Source organism: Schistocerca nitens, chromosome 4 (assembly GCF_023898315.1).
Source record: "Schistocerca nitens isolate TAMUIC-IGC-003100 chromosome 4, iqSchNite1.1, whole genome shotgun sequence".
In the NCBI taxonomy this organism is placed as follows: Eukaryota; Metazoa; Arthropoda; class Insecta; order Orthoptera; family Acrididae; genus Schistocerca; species Schistocerca nitens.
Genome location: NC_064617.1, coordinates 198,192,935 through 198,217,476, shown reverse-complemented (window position 1 = coordinate 198,217,476; position 24,542 = coordinate 198,192,935). Strand labels below are relative to the sequence as shown.

The 24,542-nt window shown below is 38.7% G+C and overlaps 1 protein-coding gene across 1 annotated transcript in view; it reads left to right on the top strand.

Moving 5' to 3' along the window:
- Positions 1-1,702: 1,702 nt before the first annotated feature.
- LOC126251979 (uncharacterized) overlaps positions 1,703-24,542 on the top strand; it is a 281,887-nt gene continuing 259,047 nt past the window's right edge. Inside the window, exons 1-2 of the mRNA XM_049952752.1 lie at positions 1,703-1,772; positions 2,073-2,248. Of these exons, the coding sequence (XP_049808709.1) occupies positions 1,721-1,772; positions 2,073-2,248 (228 nt within the window). The 5' untranslated portion in view covers positions 1,703-1,720. The remainder of the gene's footprint in view (positions 1,773-2,072; positions 2,249-24,542) is intronic.

Sequence of the window (24,542 nt, the reverse complement as noted above, 5' to 3'; positions counted from 1 at the left end):
TTTTTAATTATGGCTACATGAAATTATTTCATTTATGTTTGAGACAGGCTCTGTATTACATATAAAAAGTCAATACTTATTTTTTGGTGCACATCTTTTTTATCATTAACTTGACATTAAAAAAAAATAGAAATTATATGTTTCTAATATAGGACCAACAAATGTTTCTTATAACTACTATACTATTAGTGATGTTACTCTTTGATGATGCAAACACATATGAGTGGCTCGTGAAATGCCATTCCAAATATTTAGAGTTAAATTCTTAGCCTTTCCATTGGTAATATTTTTTTCTACCACTTAGTGCTACTTTCACCTCTGACAAAGATTTGTATACATAAAAAATGTCAAATTGTACCATAGTTCAGACACCACATTAAACTCACCTTGTCCAGTGGGACCTCACCTCACAAAGCACTGCAAAGTTCAAACCTACTTTCCAGCTGTGAACAGTAAGGCAGTGTAAACAAAAAATGAATAGTGATGTCTTCAATGACTAAAGAATGAATGCATCTTATGTTACCTAAAATTTATCATGAAATTTTACTGTTGACCTGTTTCTCTAACAACAAAAGATAAACTAACAGACAAAAATTACATTCATTTCCTTATGAAATGACAGCACCATTGTCTTTCTTGACTACATTCTCTAGAACAGATACAATTTTCTAAATGAAAAACAATTACATGGTGTTTGTATTTAAAGGAATTCAATTTCACATGGCTTTTCAGATAGTGTAGTGTACTAAAAATCAACATCCAGTAAGAACTGTAACTTCATTTCCATCGTTGTCTTTGTACTAAAAAGGTTATTTCTTGGCAACACTCCATATATTTGTATTTTGTAGATCTTCTCAGTATAAAACAGACTAATGGAATGGTAACACTTTATACCAACCTAATGGCAGACTGTCCAGATGATAGTGGCTTGACACGACCCACTGCCAAAGTTGAAGTGAAGAATACAGTAGCTTGCTTGCTGCAGCATAGAAAAGGGAGTGGAGGCGGTAAATTTTATCATATTTAATGTTGATGTTTGTTTCAATATTTGATAACTTACAGGTCAATGTCTCTATGCACATTAGAGTTAACAGTACTCGCACCCTCCATATTTTGCCTGTCTGGTTCTCATTTTCAATCATCATTCAGTCCTACATCGAGATAATGAAAATCACATGGACAATAATATGTTATAGATAGCTTGTCTAATGCACACATAAATAAATAAATGAAATGCAGTATATAACTTACAGTTGTAAGATATTAAAAAAATTCAGACTGGATTATTTCTCACATGCAATCCCCCTCCCAGTTTATAATAAATAATGCTGAAAGATGACATTCTGACAATTACAGAGGTACACAAGTGTTCAAAAAAAGCACACTGGAATGAACAATTACTGATTGTACACTTGCATATATGTGAATATTACACTAGAATAAATAAAATGTTTGCTTGTAGCTAGACATGGTGACTTGTCAACATTTTCATTCCAATCAAAGAATTTATTATCTCAATCAACTTATCAGCACTCACCAAAACTGTCCGTTATGTGAAGTAATAATTAATGGAATTCTAAGATAAGATCTTATCCATTCCTTGTGGGTTATCCAACTTATCTCTGCCACAGGATTGTATCAGTGACATTTATGCTCCAATATTTAGAACAGTTTTCTGGAGTGCTACATTGTCTTTTTGGTGATCAAATAAGTAGCCAGAATGGTTTTAAGTAGAATTTTTATCCAGTACCAGCTGCCTCTTGTCTTCTTTAGTTAGTTGTATTTACCTTACACAGGCTAAGTCAGAAAAGAAATCTTTTCTTATAGTGAAAATATACAATATACTGTTGCACCTAACTAAATATTTAAATGGCTTATTGAGACATCCATAATGGATATGTTTCTGGAAGTACTTGAATTATTGATTTGTATGCCATTTTTTACATTTTATCTAACTGAATGTAATATTCATTGTTAATACGTCAAAGAAATAATCATAGCTTTGTGGGCTTACAATATAGTTACTTGGAATGATAGTTCTACACACACATGACCTGTAATCTTAATTTCAGGCTTTTTGCTAGCTTGTAGTAAAACTGTAGATGGTAAAAATGTTTTGGCAGTACCACAAACAGTCTCATTGTACACGGGACAGGAAGTATATGTTTATATGGCTACTGGCGAAAACTTAACGGAGTGCTGGCTTTTGTTTCCAAATAAAACTAAAATTGATCTGCTACAAGAAAATGTAAGTATATGAAGATAATTACTTGTAGAAATTAATTGAGGATATTACTGTAACACTTGAAATTTTCATTAATTTTGCTTTAATAGTTGCGGCCAATTGATACCAACCGTAAGATCTTGGGCAGAATTAGCATCAATATAATTCCTTAATAAAGATGCCCTGTTTCAATCATATTAAATGTTTATGTTATGGCAGTTGCCTTTTCTTATGAGCATTATTTTTATTTCTGTAATAGTTTTCAGTTTACAGAGAATAGACGAAAATGTAAAAATAAATTTTATTAATAAAGCCATTGTTTTGTATGCATATTTGGTTGGGAAAACCTGGACACCACAATATCAGTATACATTTTTTCCATTTTAAGGCTCTGATTACAGAGTTTTTCTATTCTATCACTGTGGTCTTCAGTTGAAAGACTGCTGCTTGTCTCTACAGTAGTCTAGTCTATCCTGTGCAAGTATTTTCATCTTGACATAATTCCGACAATCTACATCCACTTGAACCTACTTATTATAGTCAATCTTTGGTGTCTCTCTACAATTTTTATCCCTATCCACAATCAAGCTGACCCTCTGCCCCTCCTTCCCGTTTCATTATTGGTTGCAAAACCCTTGTGGGGCTGATCCTACAATATTGCTCAAGCATATCAGACCAATATGAAATGGGACTAATTGGTTCTATTGAACATGTACAAAGAAGTCTAGCATGAATTATAACAGGCTCATTTAACTCACACTCATTGAAAAAATAAACTGGCATATTCTTGAGTATAGGTGGCAATGTCCCCCAACAGCCTACTTCCTAAGATTCGAGATTCACCCTACTTGGTCACTTCAATAGACAGATGAAGCCTATTACAGTGAGCCTAGGGGCATTTAATCAAACATTATTCCCATTCACATATACAAATGGAGTGGGGGAAAAAAATGCTGTGCAGGGGGATGTACTTCATGCAGTGCTCTTCACAGTGGTTTGTACAGTGTGGATGTAGATTTTAGAATGTGTACTACCTCCAGGCAATACACCTGATTACATGTATTTTGTGTGTGTGTGTGTGTGTGTGTGTGTGTGTGTGTGTGTGTGTGTCCTATGTCTGATAACACATTTGCAATGTGCCACATGATTCAGGATCTGCTGACTACTGAAATGCACTACATGTTTCAGAGTGCTGTAATTTGTCTCTAACACACCCTCAATACAAGCAATAGCATCATAGAACAGACCTAAGTGTTCTAAGAGTCTTTGCTGCCACTGTATCCTCAACAAATGCATCTCAATATATAAGTTTTGTCAGCTGATGTGGCTACTCCATTGTCTCTTCTGTTTCAAAATTTTCTAGCACCTGTGGTATTAGAAAGTAGTGCACTTTGTTCCATTATGCAACATCAACTGTACAAAACCTTTTTGCTCAATGTACAGCCTGTATAAAAATTGTTTGAATTAGTTCAGTAACCTGTTTCACATTTATCCCATGAACATGTAACTGTTAAGATAGAATTTACATCCTGTTAGCTGTGCACAAGTAACTACTCTCAACCATCTACAGAAATGAATCCTTATATGTACCACTGAAACGTAAGCATTTACAAAGTTCACATAATCTGTATTACCATCATACCAATTGAACTCTAAGTCAGCACTCCCAGCAACATGGTGTAACAAGTAATGTTACACTTGGCATGGCATATAGCTGGCAATGCATATGCTTTGATGCCAATAGAAGTACCATGGCACCAATCTTCTTAGTTTCTCAGTAAAACATTTATATTTTGGGTAAAAAATTAAAACCTTTGTTTTTGAATTTTTGCATGTTCTCCACTTCACGATCTATCTCATTTGATTTTGAGGAAACTGTTACATAGAAAAAATTGTTTCTTTCACAGAAGATATTCTGACATTCCACCTTAATAATGAATTGGTTCTGTTTTCAATATTATTTGTCGTTATTATGATATTTTATAGGTAGGTAAAACATGGAACATATTTTGAAAAGTTACTGTTAAAAGTGTAGTCACTGGCCAGTTTATGTTTGGTGCATATAAAATGTAGCTAAAATATTGAGATTATTTTAAATCTTGAAAGGAAAGCCATGCCTATTTTGAGTAAGTAAATTGACATATTTTGAGATTTGGACCACGAGAAGCAATGACATGCCACACTTGATGGTATGGCCGCATACTTTATTGAGTTGTGGCTCATGGTTCTGTTTTGTATGTGGTTTATGATGTCAGTTACAGTCACATTAAGAATTATTCTAGTTTTAAAATTGGAGACAGATAATTTTAGATCCAGTAGCAAAGATAGCTATGTACTGTGTGTGTCAATTTGTCTTGTCTGCACTAATAGTTTCATTCACAAAACATTCAGTAACTGCTTTTATTCACACATTATCAAACAAATTATGTGTGTTCCACTGAGGATTGAATATGAAATTTGCTTTAGCTATTCACATAACTAAAGCATACTGTGTTCTGGATGTCACCAACTTGATGACACATTCATTGTGAGGTGATTTGAGCCTGTCTCAATCCTGGAAGAAACAAGAAAAAATGTGTCTGCAATAAGACACATGATGCAATGGCTAACTATTTTGTAAATGAGACTGATAAAATGCCTTGACAGAACAGTAAAATCTGGGAATGGGGGCTTACGTAAGGCAGAATATGAGTGATCATATGTATTTTTATTTACTTGTACAGTGTTGTTGATTTAATTGCTTCGTCTTAATTGTTATTTTCAGTAGTCATATCTATAAATTCTTCTGAAACATAACAACACAAACTAATCTGCTACTGCTGACTGTTCCTTCCACTATCCAGTAATATGTTTTAGAGGAGTGCTTATTGCACGTGGTTTTTCTAATGTTCTATTTTTATTGATATATTTATCACTGTAACTCTCCAACAAGGTATTATGGTTTAATTTCTGTTATAAAAAGAAACATATCAATAATGCCACTTGTTCATGAAAGGAGAGGGAGAACACTACCCTCTGTCATGCTTTGTAAGAAATTATAATGTATGCTGCCACTAATATTTCATTTTTATTGTTCATTCGTTAAATCTGTTGTGCATGTTTACAACAAAGTAATTAATTTTGTATTTACACCAACAATGTGTATATCAGACATATTCCCTCCATGTCCAGTTATCAAATAACCACACCTGGAATACTTCATAAATCACACGATTTAAAAATTTCATAGTTATTTGATGCCTTGTCCTTAGTTGCATATTAAAAATAATCATTATCGGATTCTGTCACAACTGCAATTGAAATTGTCTGTTTGCTGGATTGTGTCAGAAGAAGCATGGCGAAATGTGTCAACATTAAGAGAAATGTTGTAGTTTCTCAAAACTTTGAATGTAAGAGTTTCCCGAAACTCTAACATGCTGCTGATGTCCCGCAAATATTCTTCTCTTGTGAACTCTACCTTCATGTGTTTAAAGCCTTTAATATGTATCCCACTTTTGTTTTGGTTGTTTTTCCCGGGACACACTATCATTTGAATAATTGTGGCTGAAACATCAAAGGCAGTATGAGAACCTTTGGAGCCTGAGTATTTACACTAAATCTGGATTGATGTATATTTTATAATTTCAGTCCATGCCATGTTAGCTGTTTTTAAATACAAATGGATTATTTATATCAGTTGACATTAGGGAGTATGACTGCAACAGAATTGGGAGAGTATTAAAAGAAACTCGTTTCAGTAAAACATTGTGTGGAAGAGCACTCCAACTACTGAACCTAAACATTTGCTGGAAGAAAGCTATGAATTTCATTTTTTTCCCTGCAGATGAACTTTTCATCTCATAAAACATATAATGAGACTATTTCCTTGTAGACAAATAATTAATGAAACATGAGTGTTTAATTACAAGTTATCCATGGGAAGAAGATCTCTAAAATGAACTTTCGGTACATTAGTATCAAAGATCCAGGTGTTGGATACTCCTTTAAATTACATCATGAGTAAAATAAGTGTGGTAGTTCATGTTATTTGTTTGTTTCATAATTATACATATTTATGATAGAGCATATTCTAAATCATCCATGGCACTCAATGTAGACCACACCACTGCAGAATGCACATCAAAGTCCAGGAAATCACCAAAACTTATAGTTCTGTTCCACTCCATATTTTCTTTCAAAATGAAAGCCAAAATTTTAAATTTCATGTCTAAGAATCTGATCACACAGGAGAACTGTGCAAACCTACCATCATTTGATCACCAAACAGGCTCCTGTATGGACAACATAGTAGTAAGCATCCTTAGCATAGAGAAACAACTGAAAGAGTTGAAAACCAGTAAGTCACCAGGCTCAGATGGAGTCCCAATTAAGTTTTTCAAAGAGTACTCTACAGTGTTGGCCACTTACCTAGCTTGCATTTACCATGAATCACTTTCCCCGCACAAAACACCACATGACTAGAAAAAAGCACAAGTGACTCCTGTATATAAAAGAACAGACCTGTAAAATTAGAGACCAATATCCCTAATGTTGGTGTGCTGCAGAAGCCTTGAACTCATTCTCAGTTTCAATGCGATAAATTTTCTTGAGAGGGAGGATCTTTTGTCCATGATTCAGCATGGTTTTGAAAGCATCACTCTTACAACACTCATCTTGCTCTTTACTGAAACTATGGATGGAGGGCAACAGGCAGAATCTAATTTCTAGATTTCTGGAAAGCATTTGACATGTTGCCTGACTGTGGGCTGTTAAAGAAGGTATGAGCATATGGAATAGGTTCACAGATATGTGAGTGGCTTGGAGATTTCTTAAGTTAGAGAACCTAGTATGTTGTCCTTCATGGTGAGTGTTTGTCAGAGACAAAGGTATCGTTAAGCGTTCCCTAGGGAACTGTGATAAGACCATTATTATTCTCCACATACATAAATGAATTAGCGGACAGGATGGGCAGCAATCTGTGGTTGTTTGCTGATGATGCTGTGGTGTACAGCAAGCCGTCAAAGTTGAATGATTATATGAAAATACAAGATGAATTAGACAAAATTTCTTGTTGGTGTGATGAATGGCAGCTAGCTCTAAATGTAGAAAAATGTAAGTTAATGTAGATGAGTAGGAAAAATAAACCTGTAATGTTTGGATACAGCATTAGTAGTGTCCTGCTTAATACAGTCACTTGTGTTTAAATATCTGGGTATAACATAGAAAAGTGATATAAAATGGAAGGAGCATGTGATAACTGTGATAGGGAAGACAAATGGCTGACTTTGGTTTATCGAGAGAATTGTAGGAAAGTGTGGTTCATCTGTCAAGGAGACTGCATATAGGACACTAGTGCAACCAATTCTTGTGTACTGCACAAGTGTTTGGGATGAATACCAGGTCAGATCAAAGGAATACACTGAAGCAATTCAGAGGCAGGCTGCTAGATTTGCTAGATAGGGTCAAAGGACATGCAAGTGTTACAGACTTATTTCAGGAACTCAAATGGGAATCTCTGGAGGAAAGGTGATATTCTTCTTGAGGAACATTATTGAGAAAAGTGGCATTTGAAGCTGACTGCAAAATGATTATACTGCTTCCAACATACATTACACACAAAGACCATGAAGACAGGATACAAGAAATAAGAGCTTGTAAGGAGACATATAGACAGTCATTTTTCTCTCCCTCTATTCGTCAGTGGACCAGGAAAGGAAATGATTAGTAGTAGTATGGGGTACCCTCAGCCACAAGCCATACACCAGATTGAGGAGTGTCTATGTAGATGTAGATGTAGATTTAAACCTCATGTCATCCAGCTTTTGTTACTATCTCATAATTTATATCTATTTTGTCTGTTCTGTATTGTTCATCCACATCTTTTCCTGCATTTTCCCTCTCACCATTGTTTTGCACACACCTCACAGGCTCTGTCCAATGCTGTCATGCATGAATTTTGGCCACCCCCTGAATAACTGGTCATGGCCATCATGACAACATTACATGCTATTCTACAAACAACCTATCCATTTCCAGCAACTGACCACCACATTTCATCTCCAAATCCAACCACCCATCTTCAAACATTGCTCACATCAGAATTTTAAATCTTTCCTTTTTCTGCCCCACACAAACTGAATTGGTCATTGGAGAAAGGAACTGTCACTTTTTCTTATCTTTCAGGAGAGAGAAGAAACTGTCTTATTGTTAAACTATTTGATAGATTGCATTGAAATTTTCAACATTTGTTGCTTGCTAATCATACATACTGTGAATGAAAATAATTTTCATGTGTTCTAAAAAGTATCTTCCGAAAATAATTGAAAATTTGTAACATAGGTTCTTTCTCCAATCATCAAGAGAATTTAGCACTTTTGTGAGTATAATGCATTGAAAATTAAACATTTCTGGTCTAAACTCAAATTTATTGATTAACTAGTGGAAAATTATCTTCAACTGAACATGAAAACAACTACTTCATAGAATTAAAAGTTCTGAATAGCTCACAATTTATCATTGTGATTTATCCCTTGTAGTCAGCCATTTCAATACTTCCTCATAAAAAATGTCATTGTCTTCTCCATGGATGTACTTAACCAGTTTCTGAATATCTTCAGTTTTCTTTTTGTTGATTCTAACCTTTTTTCCATCACATAGCCTTTCCAACTCAATTTGAAATGAAGCAAGTTTAGTTTTTGCCAGATTAAAGGAGTGACTACACAGCAGTTTGATTGCTCCATAATAAAATTCATTGAACATTGCCACAGAAAAAATTTGTTTTTCTTGACGTGGCATCTTGAGATGTGCTGTTTCCCTAGACTGTACATTTTTTGTTATTGTAATGATGAGGCCACTGTGTGTCAGAGTCCATTATGTCTTCACTTTCCACCATAATGACTGTAACTTCAGAAATGCTGATTGCTATGATTTCCATAGACTCTTTATGGGTGTAAATTGGATCACATTTCCATATTTATCTCTTCAGTGTTTTAAAAACATGGTCACAAGGGAGAAACAAGTGACCTCTTTCGGGAAATCTGTGAGTGACTTTTTAAAATTTTTCAATGTCTGTCAATGTAAGGCACATCTTTACTGTGGTTTTTATTTTGACCAGGTGCTCTATCTAAGAACAGGTGTCCTTCTGTAATATTCTTCAGTACATAGTTTTTGATGTAGTGGTACGGGAATGAACAGACCTCATTCACTTCCTTTTTTGTTTCTCCTACATGATACAAATACACTGTCGAAGCCCTGGACTTTATGTCATAAATGTAGAAATAGTTAACCCACAGCTGACATAAATTGAATGTTTCCTGCACTGGGACATTTGGCAGAGGCAAGTTTTGCATGAAGTTGAAAGCTAGTCCAACAGTGTCTTCCCCGCCAGCATATTCTTGCTCAGTTATTTTAATGAATTTATAAAATGTCCTTCTGCGCCACTTGTGAATATCCAACTAAGTTGTGCAGCTCTTTTACTACTGTCAGAGATATGTGGACTTTTTTTTACTTAGACTGAAGTTCCTCACATTTGCAACATACATCAATTTGGGGATGACTGAAAGGAAAACTGTAATTTTCATAAAAATGTTTCCTATAGAAGTCATATTTCACATTTATTTCTGGATACTTTGTAAGGAACATTTCATGCATAGTTTTTGAATCCAAGCATTCATCCAGGTATTTCATTTCCCTTCTAGCATAGTTAGTTTCTTTGAGGGGGAAAGATGTGATGTGGGTATCTATGAAATTTATTACATTTTCCAAAAGTTTGGTTGTGCATGGGTTTACTCCATGCATGTCCTTTGGAATTTGCCCTTTAACTAGAAATTGGCAAATATGAAAAACATGTTTCTGTGATACAGCATGAAGACTGCAGATACAACTCTTCTACCAAATACAATGGCATGGTAAACAAAGGAATGTTGTTTCTTGGTGCTACTGATGTCACTACACCAACTTTCCTTGGCCTCCTTTTCGAAATGTCACCTGCTACAATTAACCTTTGTAGATAAATATCCTGACTATTTTTTTCCCCATGTTTTAAAAGTCTGAAAATATCTCGATGTGATCATCCTCACTGGTACATTGGAAACATTCCATTTGGCATCTGGAATTTATTAAGTAATTGCAAAGCATCTATCACATGCTATGGAATTTATATTACACTGAACTTGATGAATGGGTAAATGTCAATACTGGTACCTTACCTGCAATCAGCATCAATATATTTTTCAGGAATTGCTCTCCCACTGTTGTGGGAATGCTTGGCTCCTTGATTCTCTTGCTCTTGTGCTCATTTTCATTTATCTTTCATTTGGGAGAGATTTCGAAAGATAGCGTTCAAGAACTTACAGCAACAATCAACAATAAACAAAACACATCATGAAGTTGGTGGCAAGTTAGTGTTTTGTCATGCTTTCTGTGCCTGCATGCTCAAGCCAACACCATTTAGTTTGAAAGTGGTGTAGTACAAGTTCACTGACAGTGCAGTTTGCTGGAGGGACACGATGTGCAGCGGAGAAAGGAACTAAGTCAATGACTTTATTCCTTTCTCCTCAGCACATAACAAATAAACCTCATGTTATTCCCAGAGGAAGAAGCCACACGTAGATGTGTCTTGGGGTCCGTTTAATACATTTATGTAAAAAAGTGAAAATTGCCAAAAAGTGACTTACTTCCTTTCTCCACTGATTGATGTAATTAAATATTGTATAGCCCTCAGTACAATTTCTTTCACCCTTTTCACACCCCAAACTCAGGTATCCACTTCCCTTTATAACAACCTAAGTTTTCATTTGTCCATTTCCCACATCATTTCTCATTCTCCTAACACCGCCCAACCCACATGGACCACTGCTCCATCGGTCTGCATCAGTTCAGGAAAGTATTCCTTTCCATAGCTGAAACTCAGTCCCACACCAGTTCCTTAAATACTGCCCAAGCCATGGAATCTCCCCATGGTCGAACCATGAAATTCTTGTTTCTGGAACCCACCCCTCCTGTTACAATGACCTTCATCTTTTCCAATTTTGCCCTCACAAACCTGGCAGTCTGGAAACACATCTCCACAGCACAGGCTTTCCAGAACCAGCTCTGCTCCTTTGTAAGATCTGCTACTCTGCAGTCCTAACTACATACTCCACATCTTGGAAATTGAAAGCCTTTCCCTCTAACACCTGGAAGGGCATTCCAAACACCACCCCCATAAATTATCCAACCTGTAGACATCCTATTCCCACCCTGCAGCACAGCTATTCATAAACACCCATTACACCCATACCTGAATCCCTCTTCAACTCTTTGTAGCAACCAGACCATGCCTAGCTGACCTTTTCAAATTGACATTCCCTACAAAATTCTCTTACAACATTCAATGAAATCCAGAATACAAACAAACCCAAAACACCATTGTTAACCTTTCCACCAAAACTTCAATCCCACAAAAGTTTCAGTCCTATCCGAAGGCATCACCTTCAGCAGCACAGCCAAGTTCAATCACATTGGAATTGTCAAAGACCTTCTCTCCTTCTCCTGATACCCACAGCAGAAACACTTCTTCACCACCAAACTCTCCACTACAACCAACTTAATTCCTACAATGAACCTTGCTTCTTCCATTTATACTTTCATCCAACCATGACTCTCCTCCTTCCAACCTAACCATCCCCAGGTCACCTTCCAGGAATTTCTTACCTCCAACTGGGCCTCTTTGTTATTCTCCAGATCCCTTACTATGAACAATAATGTTTTAGCAGAGGAAATGAAAGCCGTACATAACCTCAAAACAGATCACGACCTCTTCATTTTCCCTGCAGACAAAGGCTTCACCAGCATCTTGATAAACTGCATTGACTACCTGACAGAAGGCTTCTGCCAATTGTCTGACTCCTTCACCTAGAAACCCTGCCATAGTGACCCCATCTAAGAAGTCAAACATAACCTCCTAAGCCTTTACAAATACTAAGTCCATCCCAGAACAGCTCCCCTGAGTCCATCTCCCTCCTTGCCCCAATGACACCCCACACATTCACCTTCCACACGCACCCCAAAGTCCATAAACCCAACAATCCTGGAAGCTCCATAGTAGCTGGTTATTGTGCTCCTACTGAAAGATTTTCTGCTCATGTTGACCAACACCTCCAACCAATTGCCTGAGAACTAGCCTCTCACATCAAAGATTCTAACCATTTCCTTCCCTGAATCTTTGCCATCCCCTCCCCTTTACCTCCTGGATCTTTACTCCTCACTGTTCCATCTCTCTATGCACCAAATTCTCTGTAGCCGAAAGCCTTGCTGCTATCAAACACTACTACTACCAACCTCTTTGAGGCTCCAAAACCACTACCTCTTTTCTCATACACCTTACTAACTACATCCTGACATGCAACTACTTCTCCTTTGAGGGAAAGATATACCGGGTAATCAAAAAGTCAGTATAAATTTGAAAACTGAATAAATCCCAGAATAATGTAGATAGAGAGGTACAAATTGACACACATGATTGGAATGACGTGGGTTTTTATTAAAACCAAAAAAATACAAAAGTTCAAAAAATGTCCGACAGATGGCACTTCATCTGATCAGAATAGCAATAATTAGCATAACAAAGTAAGACAAAGCAAAAATGATGTCCTTTACAGGAAATGCTCAATATGTCCACCATCATTCCTCAACAATAGCTGTAGTCAAGGAATAATGTTGTGAACAGCACTGTAAAGCATGTCCGGAGTTATGGTGAGGCATGGGCGTTGGATGTTTTCTTTCAGCATCCCTAGAGATGTCGGTCGATCACAATACACTTGTGACTTCAGGTAACCCCAAAGCCAATACTCGCACAGACTGAGGTCTGGGGACCTGGGAGTCCAAGCATGATGAAAGTAGCGGCTGAGCACACGATCATCACCAAACAACGCGCGCAAGAGATCTTTCATGCACCATCCTGCATAAACATTGTATGTTCCAGCAGGTGTTTATCAGCCAGGCTGGGGATGATGCGATTCTGTAACATATCGGCATACCTATCATCCATCATGGTAGCAGTTATAAAACCAGAATCATGCAATTCCTTGAAGAAAAAAGCCCCGATAATGGTAGATGTGGTAAATCCAACTTGTACCGTGACTTTCTCGTCATGCAATGGAGTTTCCACGACAGTTCTAGGATTTTCAGTAGCCCAAATTCTGCAGTTGTGGGCGTTGACAGACCCTTGGAGCATGAAATGAGCTTTGTCGGTCCACAACATGTTACTCAACCAATCATCATCTTGCACCATCTTTTGAAATGCCCAATAAATCGCCAGGTAACAGTTCATGATGCTGATGGATTTTGTATGGATAGCATCGGAGGGTACGCCTAAGTGCCAACCAAACAGTAGTTTATGGAATGCCGGTGCAACGTGCGACTACACGAGCACTGACTTCCACATGCATAAACGAACCCGCTACAGCCTCCATTTCTTCCTGAACTGTCTCAGCAGCATTACGCCTTGTGCTCGGTTGGCCACTACAATGGTCTATCGTCTAAACAATCTGTGGCTTCAAACTTCGAAATCATTCTCGCCACAGCTGCATTTGTCAATGGACCTTTACCTGTTCGAATTCCCTTCATATGGCGATAGGACTGTAACACTGAACTAGCACATTCCCCATTCTGATAATACAGCTTCACTAAAAGTGCCTTTTCAGGTAACTTCAACATGCTGCGACTGCTGGTGCATCTGATTCTCTCTCTCATTACAGCTCCTTTTATACACGATTGTCATGCGCAGTCACTGACGTTTTACTGTCCAGCACCATCTGTTGGACATTTAGTGAACTTCTTTTTTTTTCCCCCAATAAAACCCCATGTCATTCCAAGCATGTGTGTCAAATTTTACCTCTCTATCTACATTATTCCATGGTTTATTAAGTATTCAAATTTATACTGACTTTTTGATCAACCGGTATAAACATTTCTGCAGCACAGCCATCCACACCTGCACAGCACCCACGCATTGCAATCTGTTTGTGGGCTATCTAGGAGAAACCTTCCAAAATGTGCAAAATATCACACCACCTGTCTGGTTGGTTAATTAATGGTAGCTTCATGATCTGGATTCAGGACTGAGACACCCTACCATCATTCCTTACCAACCTCAATACCTTCTCTCCCATCTGCTTTGCCTGGTCCTCCTCAACACAATGCGCCACCTTCCTGAACATTGACCTCCACATCTTTAATGTCTCCTTCCACACCTCTGTCCTTATGAAACCTACTAACAACCAACAGTACCTGCATTTCGGCTGCTGTCATTCTTTCCACACCAAACAATGCTTCCCATACAGCGTGGTCACCTGTGATGCGAATGCCTTTTCCCAGTATGCTGAAGATGTCATAGGACCTTTTTAACCGCCCCCGGTGTAAAACCTGTCCCATGCACCCTCCCACCACCACCTACTCTAGTCCTGTAACCCGGAGGGTGTACATGATCAAGGGCAGAGCCACATGTGGAAGCACCCACGTGATCTACCAACTGACCTGCCTACACTGTGACGCATTCTATGTGGGAATGACCAGCAACAAACTGTCCATTCGCATGAATGGACACAGGCAGACAGTGTTTGTTAGTAATGAGGATCACCCTGTGGCTAAACATGCCTTGGTGCACGGCCAGCACATCTTGGCACAGTGTTACACTGTCCGGGTTATCTGGATACTTCCCACTAACACCAACCTATCCGAACTCTGGAGATGGGAACTTGCTCTTCAATATATCCTCTCTTCCCGTTATTCACCAGGCCTCAATCTCTGCTAATTTCAAGTTGCCGCCACTCATACCTCACCTGTCATTCAACAACATCTTTGCCTCTGCTCTTCCGCCTCGACTGACATCTCTGCCCAAACTCTTTGCCTCTGTATATGTCTGCTTGTGTCTGTATATGTGTGTATGGATATGTGTGTGTGTGCGAGTGTATACCCATCCTTTTTTCCCCCTAAGGTAAGTCATTCTGCTCCCGGGATTGGATGACTCCTTACCCTCTCCCTTAAAACCCAAATCCTTTCGTCTTTCCCTCTCCTTCCCTCTTTCCTGACGAGGCAACTGTTGGTTGCGAAAACTAGAATTTTGTGTATATGTTTGTGTTTGTTTGTGTGTCTATCGACGTGCCAGCGCTTTCGTTTGGTAAGTCACATCATCTTTGTTTTTAGATATATTTTTTCCCACATGGAATGTTTCCTTCTATTATATTCATATCATTAATTTGAACCCAACAATTACGTTTGTTATTGTCACTGTTGCATTTTGAAATCTTTTCTGTCGTCTTATTTTCTCTTTTTGTTTTTGCCAGTAGTTTCACTTTGTATTCACCTTCTCCTTTTTACAGTAATCTACTATACAATTTTATCCCGCCTATATATACTCAACAATATGTCACCCACTTCCAAACCATAACCAAAAAAATTTCATCCGCTTTCAACACTACCGCTGCTACAAAATCCACCGTTTCTAGTCCACAAACAGTTCCTTTCACCTATTAAACAACCATTTCATCTAGTTCTGATAAGTTTCGCTTTATTTCCATTTCCGTTCTTTGCCAGATAATTGTTAGCCTCATTTTCATAATCTGCCACCACAAAACCACTCCTTTTAATACATTTACACGCAGTTTTTTCGAAATTTTCCCGAATTTCTCCATCCTTTAACGTTTTTTGGCGGCAACACAACCACCTAACCTTTGTGCACATCGTTGTCTACCAACCCAAGTTCACCACAGGATCAACATAGCCCAGCTTTAACCAACACTTTTTCGCCTTTTTTCACAACAGATCTCCAGTTACTTTCTCCAGTTATTTTCATTTTCATTTCAACCTCATGTTACACTTTCCGCCTTCTAATACCATGTCACCCTCACAACACCCCCACAATGACCCCATTAAGTTTTATTTACATTCCCTCCGCAAACATGCCTTCACCCTAGCCAGATTACGCTCGCATATTTTATTTTCTCAGGCTTGTCTGACATTTGGCATTACCCCCAAAGGCCTCACACTTAAAGTTCCCATCTCTGGCTGCAACCCTTCTTTCCATCAGTCCCTATACCATTTCAAACTGAACAATCCATTGCCCTCACCCACCTAATCCTTCACCTACACATCAACTCAGCCAATGAACACGCCCGTCAACTCCTATCCTTAATAAAAGTCCTCAATCTTTCCTCTCCCACATCTACACTGGCTGTTCAGAGCATCCTCCTACAGGCCAACTGCAAATTAGAACAGCATGCCACCCTCCACCTCAAAAAACTATCCAATCTCCTGGTTTCCCACCTCCGGAAAGGCAACTCACTCACCCTTCACAACCTTTCCAGCAAACCTCAACCTCCTCTCATTGCACACAAACCCAGTTTCTCCCATCTACTCAATCTCCCACTTCCAGCTCCACTCCCTCCAAAACCTCAAAATTCCAATCAACACAATCTGGTACCACAACACCCTAATTCAGTAGTTAACCTTTCCTCCAAACCTTTCTCCCAATCCGAAACCTCTGTCCTATCCAAAGGCCTCACCTTCAGCCCCACTCCCAGATTCAACCATACAGCCCTCGTCAAAGATTTACTGTCCTACACTCGTACTCTCTGCTGGAAGTATCACTTTGCCACGAAGAAAAGTGATCCTAATCCTACTCCTAATGATCCAACTCCCCAAGACACTATCCAAATTGAACCCTGCCTGGAACAGTTCCGTCCTCCGTCACAGTGGGACCCACCTCCTCTTCCTCAAAATCACCCTCTCCAAACCTTCCAGGAATTTCTGACTTCCAGCCTTGCCTCTCAGTCCTTCTTAAAAAACCTTAATCCTACTCCCAACATCACCACTGCTGAAGCCCAGGCTATCCGTGATCTGAAGGCTGACCGGTCCATCGTCATTCTTCCGGCGGACAAGGGTTCCACAACCGTGGTACTTGATCGTCGGGAGTATGTGGCTGAGGGACTGCATCAGCTTTCAGACAACACCACATACAAAGTTTGCCAAGGTAATCCCATTCCTGATGTCCAGGCGGAGCTTCAAGGAATCCTCAGAACCTTAGGCCCCCTACAAAACCTTTCACCTGACTCCATCAACCTCCTGACCCCACTGACACCCCGCACCCCTACCTTCTACCTTCTTCCTTCTTCCTAAAATTCACAAACCCAATCATCCCGGCCGCCCCATTGTAGCTGGTTACCAAGCCCCCACAGACGTATCTCTGCCTACGTAGATCAACACCTTCAACCCATTACATGCAGTCTCCCATCCTTCATCAAAGACACTAACCTCTTTCTCGAACGCCTGGAATCCTTACCCAATCCGTTACCCCCAGAAACCATCCTTGTAACCATTGATGCCACTTCCTTATACACAAATATCCCACACGTCCAGGGCCTCGCAGCGATGGAGCACTTCCTTTCACGCCGATCACCTGCCGCCCTACCTAAAACCTCTTTCCTCATTACCTTAGCCAGCTTCATCCTGACCCACAACTTCTTCACTTTTGAAGACCAGACATACCAACAATTAAAGGGAACAGCGATGGGTACCAGGATGGCCCCTTCGTATGCCAACCTATTCATGGGTCGCTTAGAGGAAGCCTTCTTGGTTACCCAGGCCTGCCAACCCAAAGTTTGGTACAGATTTATTGATGACATCTTCATGATCTCGACTCACAGTGAAGAAGAACTCCAGAATTTCCTCTCCCACCTCAACTCCATTGGTTGCATCAGATTCACCTGGTCCTGCTCCAAATCCCATGCCACTTTCCTTGATGTTGACCTCCACCTGTCCAATGGCCAGCTTCACACGTCTGTCCACATCAAACCCACCAACAAGCAACAGTACCTCCATTATGACAGCTGCCACCCATTCCACATCAAACGGTCCCTTCCCTACAGCCTAGGTCTTCGTGACAAACGAATCTGCTCCAGTCCGGAATCCCTGAACCATTACACCAACAACCTGACAACAGCTTTCGCATCCCGCAACTACCCTCGCGACCTGGTACAAAAGCAAATAACCAGAGCCACTTCCTCATCCTCTCAAACCCAGAACCTCCCACAGAAGAACCACAAAAGTGCCCCACTTGTGACAGGATACTTTCCGGGACTGGATCAGACTCTGAATGTGGCTCTCCATCAGGGATACGACTTCCTCAAATCCTGCCCTGAAATGAGATCCATCCTTCATGAAATCCTCCCCACTCCACCAAGAGTGTCTTTCCGCCGTCCACCTAACCTTCGTAACCTCTTAGTTCATCCCTATGAAATCCCCAAACCACCTTCCCTACCCTCTGGCTCCTACCCTTGTAACTGCCCCCGGTGTAAAACCTGTCCCATGCACCCTCCCACCACCACCTACTCTAGTCCTGTAACCCGGAGGGTGTACACGATCAAGGGCAGAGCCACGTGTGAAAGCACCCACATGATCTACCAACTGACCTGCCTACACTGTGACGCATTCTATGTGGGAATGACCAGCAACAAACTGTCCATTCGCATGAATGGACACAGGCAGACAGTGTTTGTTGGTAATGAGGATCACTCTGTGGCTAAACATGCCTTGGTGCACGGCCAGCACATCTTGTCACAGTGTTACACTGTCCGGGTTATCTGGATACTTCCCACTAACACCAACCTATCCGAACTCCGGAGATGGGAACTTGCTCTTAAATATATCCTCTCTTCCCGTTATCCACCAGGCCTCAATCTCCGCTAATTTCAAGTTGCCGCCACTCATACCTCACCTGTCATTCAACAACATCTTTGCCTCTGCACTTCCGCCTCGACTGACATCTCTGCCCAAAGTCTTTGCCTCTGTATATGTCTGCTTGTGTCTGTATATGTGTGTATGGATATGTGTGTGTGTGCGAGTGTATACCCGTCCTTTTTTCCCCCTAAGGTAAGTCTTTCCGCTCCCGGGATTGGAATGACTCCTTACCCTCTCCCTTAAAACCCAAATCCTTTCGTCTTTCCCTCTCCTTCCCTCTTTCCTGACGAGGCAACCGTTGGTTGCGAAAGCTAGAATTTTGTGTGTATGTTTGTGTTTGTTTGTGTGTCTATCGACGTGCCAGCGCTTTCGTTTGGTAAGTCACATCATCTTTGTTTTTAGATATATTTTTATATACCATGTAATACAAAATGTACTCCTCAACAGACTATGACTGTAGTGCCTATTTTTTACAGTGTCTGAAACTAATAAGCACCTATTTGTGAAATGTCTGCACGTGTCTGCAAAAAACCACACATACACTTTGCAGGGAAAACAGTAACACCTATACAAACCATAAAACCATGTTTTTACTACTGCACACCACTTGTTTAAACTATTACAAGTTAGTTGACACTTCCTGTCAGTCTTCAGTTTTTGCAGAGTGGCACTGGATCACAAGGTGCATTTTCAAGTTTCCCATTTTCAGAGATCTGCAGCTGTCACTGAGGTTTGGTTTGCACTTGGAAAAACCTCCTTTCCACATCAAATGACAACACAGGAGCTTATCTGAGTGTGGTGAGGTCACTGCAGACCAGCTTTGGTCCATTGTCTTCAAACATTGTGGCATTCCCAGAAAGATAATGACTGATTTGGCACATTGTAGGATATACAGGACTATGGTGGAGAACATGTTGCAATTTGTAGTTCACTTTGTCAGCCACACGATCTCTAGTTCACCTCAGCTCACTCTGCACATATTACACAAAATCCAAGGTACCATGTAGTTGAGTATGTCAGGTTCGAATCACATCATGGCTTTTGATACCACTGAAAAATTGAAACTGAAGTGTGTTAATTTTGCAGACAAGGTATCTGTAAAGACCTGTTTCACAGTTTTAATAACACTTGTTTCATTGGCATTATAATCACAAATGATAGTCTGTATTTTGATATAGTTGGTGCAGTAATACTCAGCAGCAATGAGCTAATAACCCCACGTGCAAGAAAAGGGTGAAGCTGGAAAGGTAATAAAGGTGCTTGTTCCTTGGATTTCTGCACCTTGCCACAGGAAATTAATTTGTCCACATCAGTATAATATGATCACATCTTTTCCACAACCCTGGGTAACACATGTGCAAGGCAAGTAACATAAACCTTACTGGGATAGAGTATCTGAAGCCCCTTCGCTGCTTTAGGCACGTATAAAGTACCATCTATTACTAGCAGCAAAATGTTGTCTCTTTTACACCATCTGGCCATAGTAGTTTAAGAGTTGTCATACAAAATGGCAATTGTGAAGTTGTTTACTGTCTTGAGAGCTTCACATGTTAGGAGGAACATTCTCCAGACCCAGCAACTTTTAGATCACCACCAGCAACGTTTGCAACATAATGCTCACCACCATTGGTTGTTTTATCTATAGCCACTCTAATAGTGCTGTTATATATGACCACTTAAAAGTAATTGATAGGAAATTTCATGATAATTAATTGCATTTTTTCCAGTTGTCCACATAGCTATGCGGACACCTAGTAATGAGCAAAAATTTTAATACTCATCTTATTTCATGAATGTGTTTGTGGCTCCAAACTGTTTCTTGTCTAGGGTATGATGTAAATGTCAAGGTTTGTTGATTGGTTGTTTTGGGGAAGGAGACCAGACAGAGAGGTCATCGGTCTCATCGGATTAGGGAAGGACGGGGAAGGAAGTCGGCCGTGCTCTTTGAAAGGTTTGTTGAACATCTCTGAAGATACTTCTTCACATTTTCATCACTTTTCTTCTACTTTCCACCCAGACACAGCAAAACAAAGATATTTATGTGTCAGTTTTCTGCACATCACTAAAGAAGTCTTCTTTCAGTCATACACATATTTCATACTGTCCACTGTCCTCAATCAACAAACATGTAAAACATTTTGAATACATTTTCAATAAAAATTACAGATTCCAACATACTAAGTTATACTTGGAGCACATTCTACCCGAAAACACAAAGACTAACTTACAACTGGTCATCTAGATAAAGACTGTATCACTCAAGGACAAGACAGAGACTAACTAACTTTTGGAACATATGACAAACGATGTATTACAGCACAAAGTTCTAGATTGTTCCAGAGCTGGCAACTGGTCAGATTATCATTTGTATATAGTTTTCTGCATGCATGACTGAACAGTTACAGACAAGTATATTGAACAGCTTTGTGAATTATATGTAAATCTGAACTCACAAATGGAAGACAAAAGTGCAGAAAGAGGTGTTAGGCTTGTCATCCAACAAAATATCAACATATTCAAAGTGATGTTAAGAAAAGAACAGTAGATGGACACACTTCAAGTCCAGGGAACAGATGAAAAAAACAATGCTTTCCAAGACACCATAACACATTACTTCTATTTAGAATTTCCAAAAACCAAGAGTAAAAGAAAACATCTCGAAAATAAGTAGTGGATCACGAAGGAAATAATAAAACAGAGAGAAATGAAACAGAGAGAAAATACTGAAACCTACAGGCAGCACCTGAAGAAATATAGGCAGTTGATAAGACAAGAAAAAGCAAATTCAATTAATGAGACTATTTCAAAATCAACAAATAAAATGAGAGCAGCTTGGAATATAATTAACTCTGAGAGGGGCAAGAAAAAAATCTCACAGAAAACAAATGAAATGTGATATGTGATATGTGGTTTATTCATCTGATTATGTACAATTTTCAAATCATTTGATTTGATGTACAGGAGACATGTCAAGGTTTACAAAAGAAACTTTTTTCACTTTTTTAAGACAAATACAAAAGTTTACATTATATTTTACATTTCTAAGTTACAGCTACACATGTACATAAAATAATACATGTAATATACAATCCCTGTGTTCAGATTGTGAAGCTGTCCTCAATGAATTCATCGACAGAATAATAACACTTTTCCACCAGAAGAGTAAAGAGCAATCTTTTCAGTGAACCAATCTCCATTTTAAATATATTACAGCCTTTTATTTTATTGGAAATTTTTAACCCCATATACTCTGGTGTTTGGGCATAAAATTTTAAACGATGTGTTGGAAGTTTGAAGTTATCTCTGTGGTGAGTGCTGTAGTTGTGGTCAAAACGGAAAGTGTCTAGTGTTTGTTGATTTTTATATAGGAACACCACCATCTCATATTTGTAAAGTGAGGGGATAGAAACCATGACAGTAAATAACAAAATCATCACAAATAAAACAAAAATTGCCAACATCCTGAATAATAACTACACAGATGCAATAGAAAAACTAAAGCATGGATATAGTACCCAAGGAACTCACCAAACTATTGTGACAGATGTGACAAGACACTCAATATTCCTGAAATGAATCTCTGAAAAGGAACTGACAAATTTTATGAAGAAGCTAAAAACAAAAAAGTCTGCTGGACATGATGAACTACCTAATGAAGAATGTGGCAGCAGAAATAATTATGCCAGTACTGGATATTGCCCACTGCTCTTTCCAAGAAGGAGTATTTCCAGATAAACTCAAATTAGTTAAAGTAGTACCTGTATAGAAAAAGGGAAAGCACGATGGCCCTAACAACTACAGGCTAGTATCTTTAGTATCAGGCTTCTTCAAAAATATTAGAAATTCTCATGTTAAACAGACTAACTACTTATTTGGAAAAACATAATGTAATAACCCCAGCACAGCAAGGATATCACAAAGGAAAATCAATGGAAACACCAACTGAATCATTAACAGAATCAATCATACAGGCCTTGGACAACAAGATGGTAGTGTCTGGAGTTTTTCTTGATCTATCCAGTCCTAGTAAGGAAACTAGTGAATACTGGTATTTGTGGACATGCAGCAAACTGGATAACATCATATCTTAGTAACAGGAGGCAATATGTAGCCATTAGTAACTTATAGATCAGAAGTTACAAACATTAAGTTTGGTGTACCCCAAGGATCTGTAATAGGACCTATTCTCTTCAATTTATTTGTGAATAATATACAAACATGTGAAAATGAAATCAAAATACTTTATGGAGATAGTATAACTGTGCTAAATGTTTCCAACTATTTGGAGGTGCTTGAGCAAAATACATTCATATCAGTCAGTGGTACAGCACAATGTCTATCTGAAAACGAGTTAATTATTAATCTGAAAAAAACTATGTACATGGTCTTAAAAAAGGAACAAAAAGAACATATGGATGTTTTCTTAGATGAAAAAGGACTGGAAGAAGTAGCTTCAGTTAAATTTTTGGGCATTAAAATAGACGCTGAACTAAATTGGAAACAGCAGATAAATACAGATTCCAATAAGCTCTACTCAGTGATATTTATAAGGAAACAACTGGCTCAGTATACTCACTGAGACCTCCTGTGCAGTGTCTGTCATGGACTTTTTGAACCATACATGTGATATGGAATCACAGTATGAGGGAACTCAACTATCACAGGAATGAAGAGAATATTCATATTACAGAAGCAAGCCATTCAAATTATATCGAAAAAGGAGCGAAAATAATTGTGTAAAAGTTGTTTAAAAGAACTAAACATTCTAATATTTCCATCATTGTATATATTCAAGACCATTGTGAGTGCATTATGTGATCACACAAAACTGGAGACAAATGAGACTATTCATACACACAACACGAGGAACAGAAAACAACTGCAGTGCATTCCACATAGACTTAAGATTTTTGAAAAAGGATCCAAATACTCTGGCATCAAGTTAATACAAGCAATTCCAAGGGAATTACAAGACCTCAACACTGAAAAAAACGTTCCCCACAACTCTAAAAGAATTTCTGACACAAGGAGAATTTTATAGTGTAGCTGACTACATTAGCAAACAGTGATCAAAAGTTCATCCTGTGAGTGATAAATCTCACACATCATAAAAAAGTCCTAGAAACAGAAATCAGTGTCGAAGAAATTAACTATAATTAAGAACTACTGATGTATAATACAAGCTAATTATGTCTCACAAAATTATTACTTTATTTTGTATGTATCGTGTATCATAAGTCATTTTGTACTGTGTAATATTATGAATATACTGCATCATAAGTCATTGTGTATGATGAAAGCTACTATATATATTTCATGTGTAAGCTATTTTATATACTGATATAATAGAGGGAAACATTCCACGTGGGAAAAATATATCTAAAAACAAAGATGATGTGACTTACCAAACAAAAGTGCTGGCAGGTCGATAGACACACAAACAAACACAAACATACACACAAAATTTAAGCTTTTGCAACCAACGGTTGCTTCATCAGGAAAGAGGGAAGGAGAGGGAAAGATGAAAGGATGTGGGTTTTAAGGGAGAGGGTAAGGAGTCATTCCAATCCCGGGAGTGGAAAGACTTACCTTAGGGGGAAAAAAGGACAGGTATACACTCGCA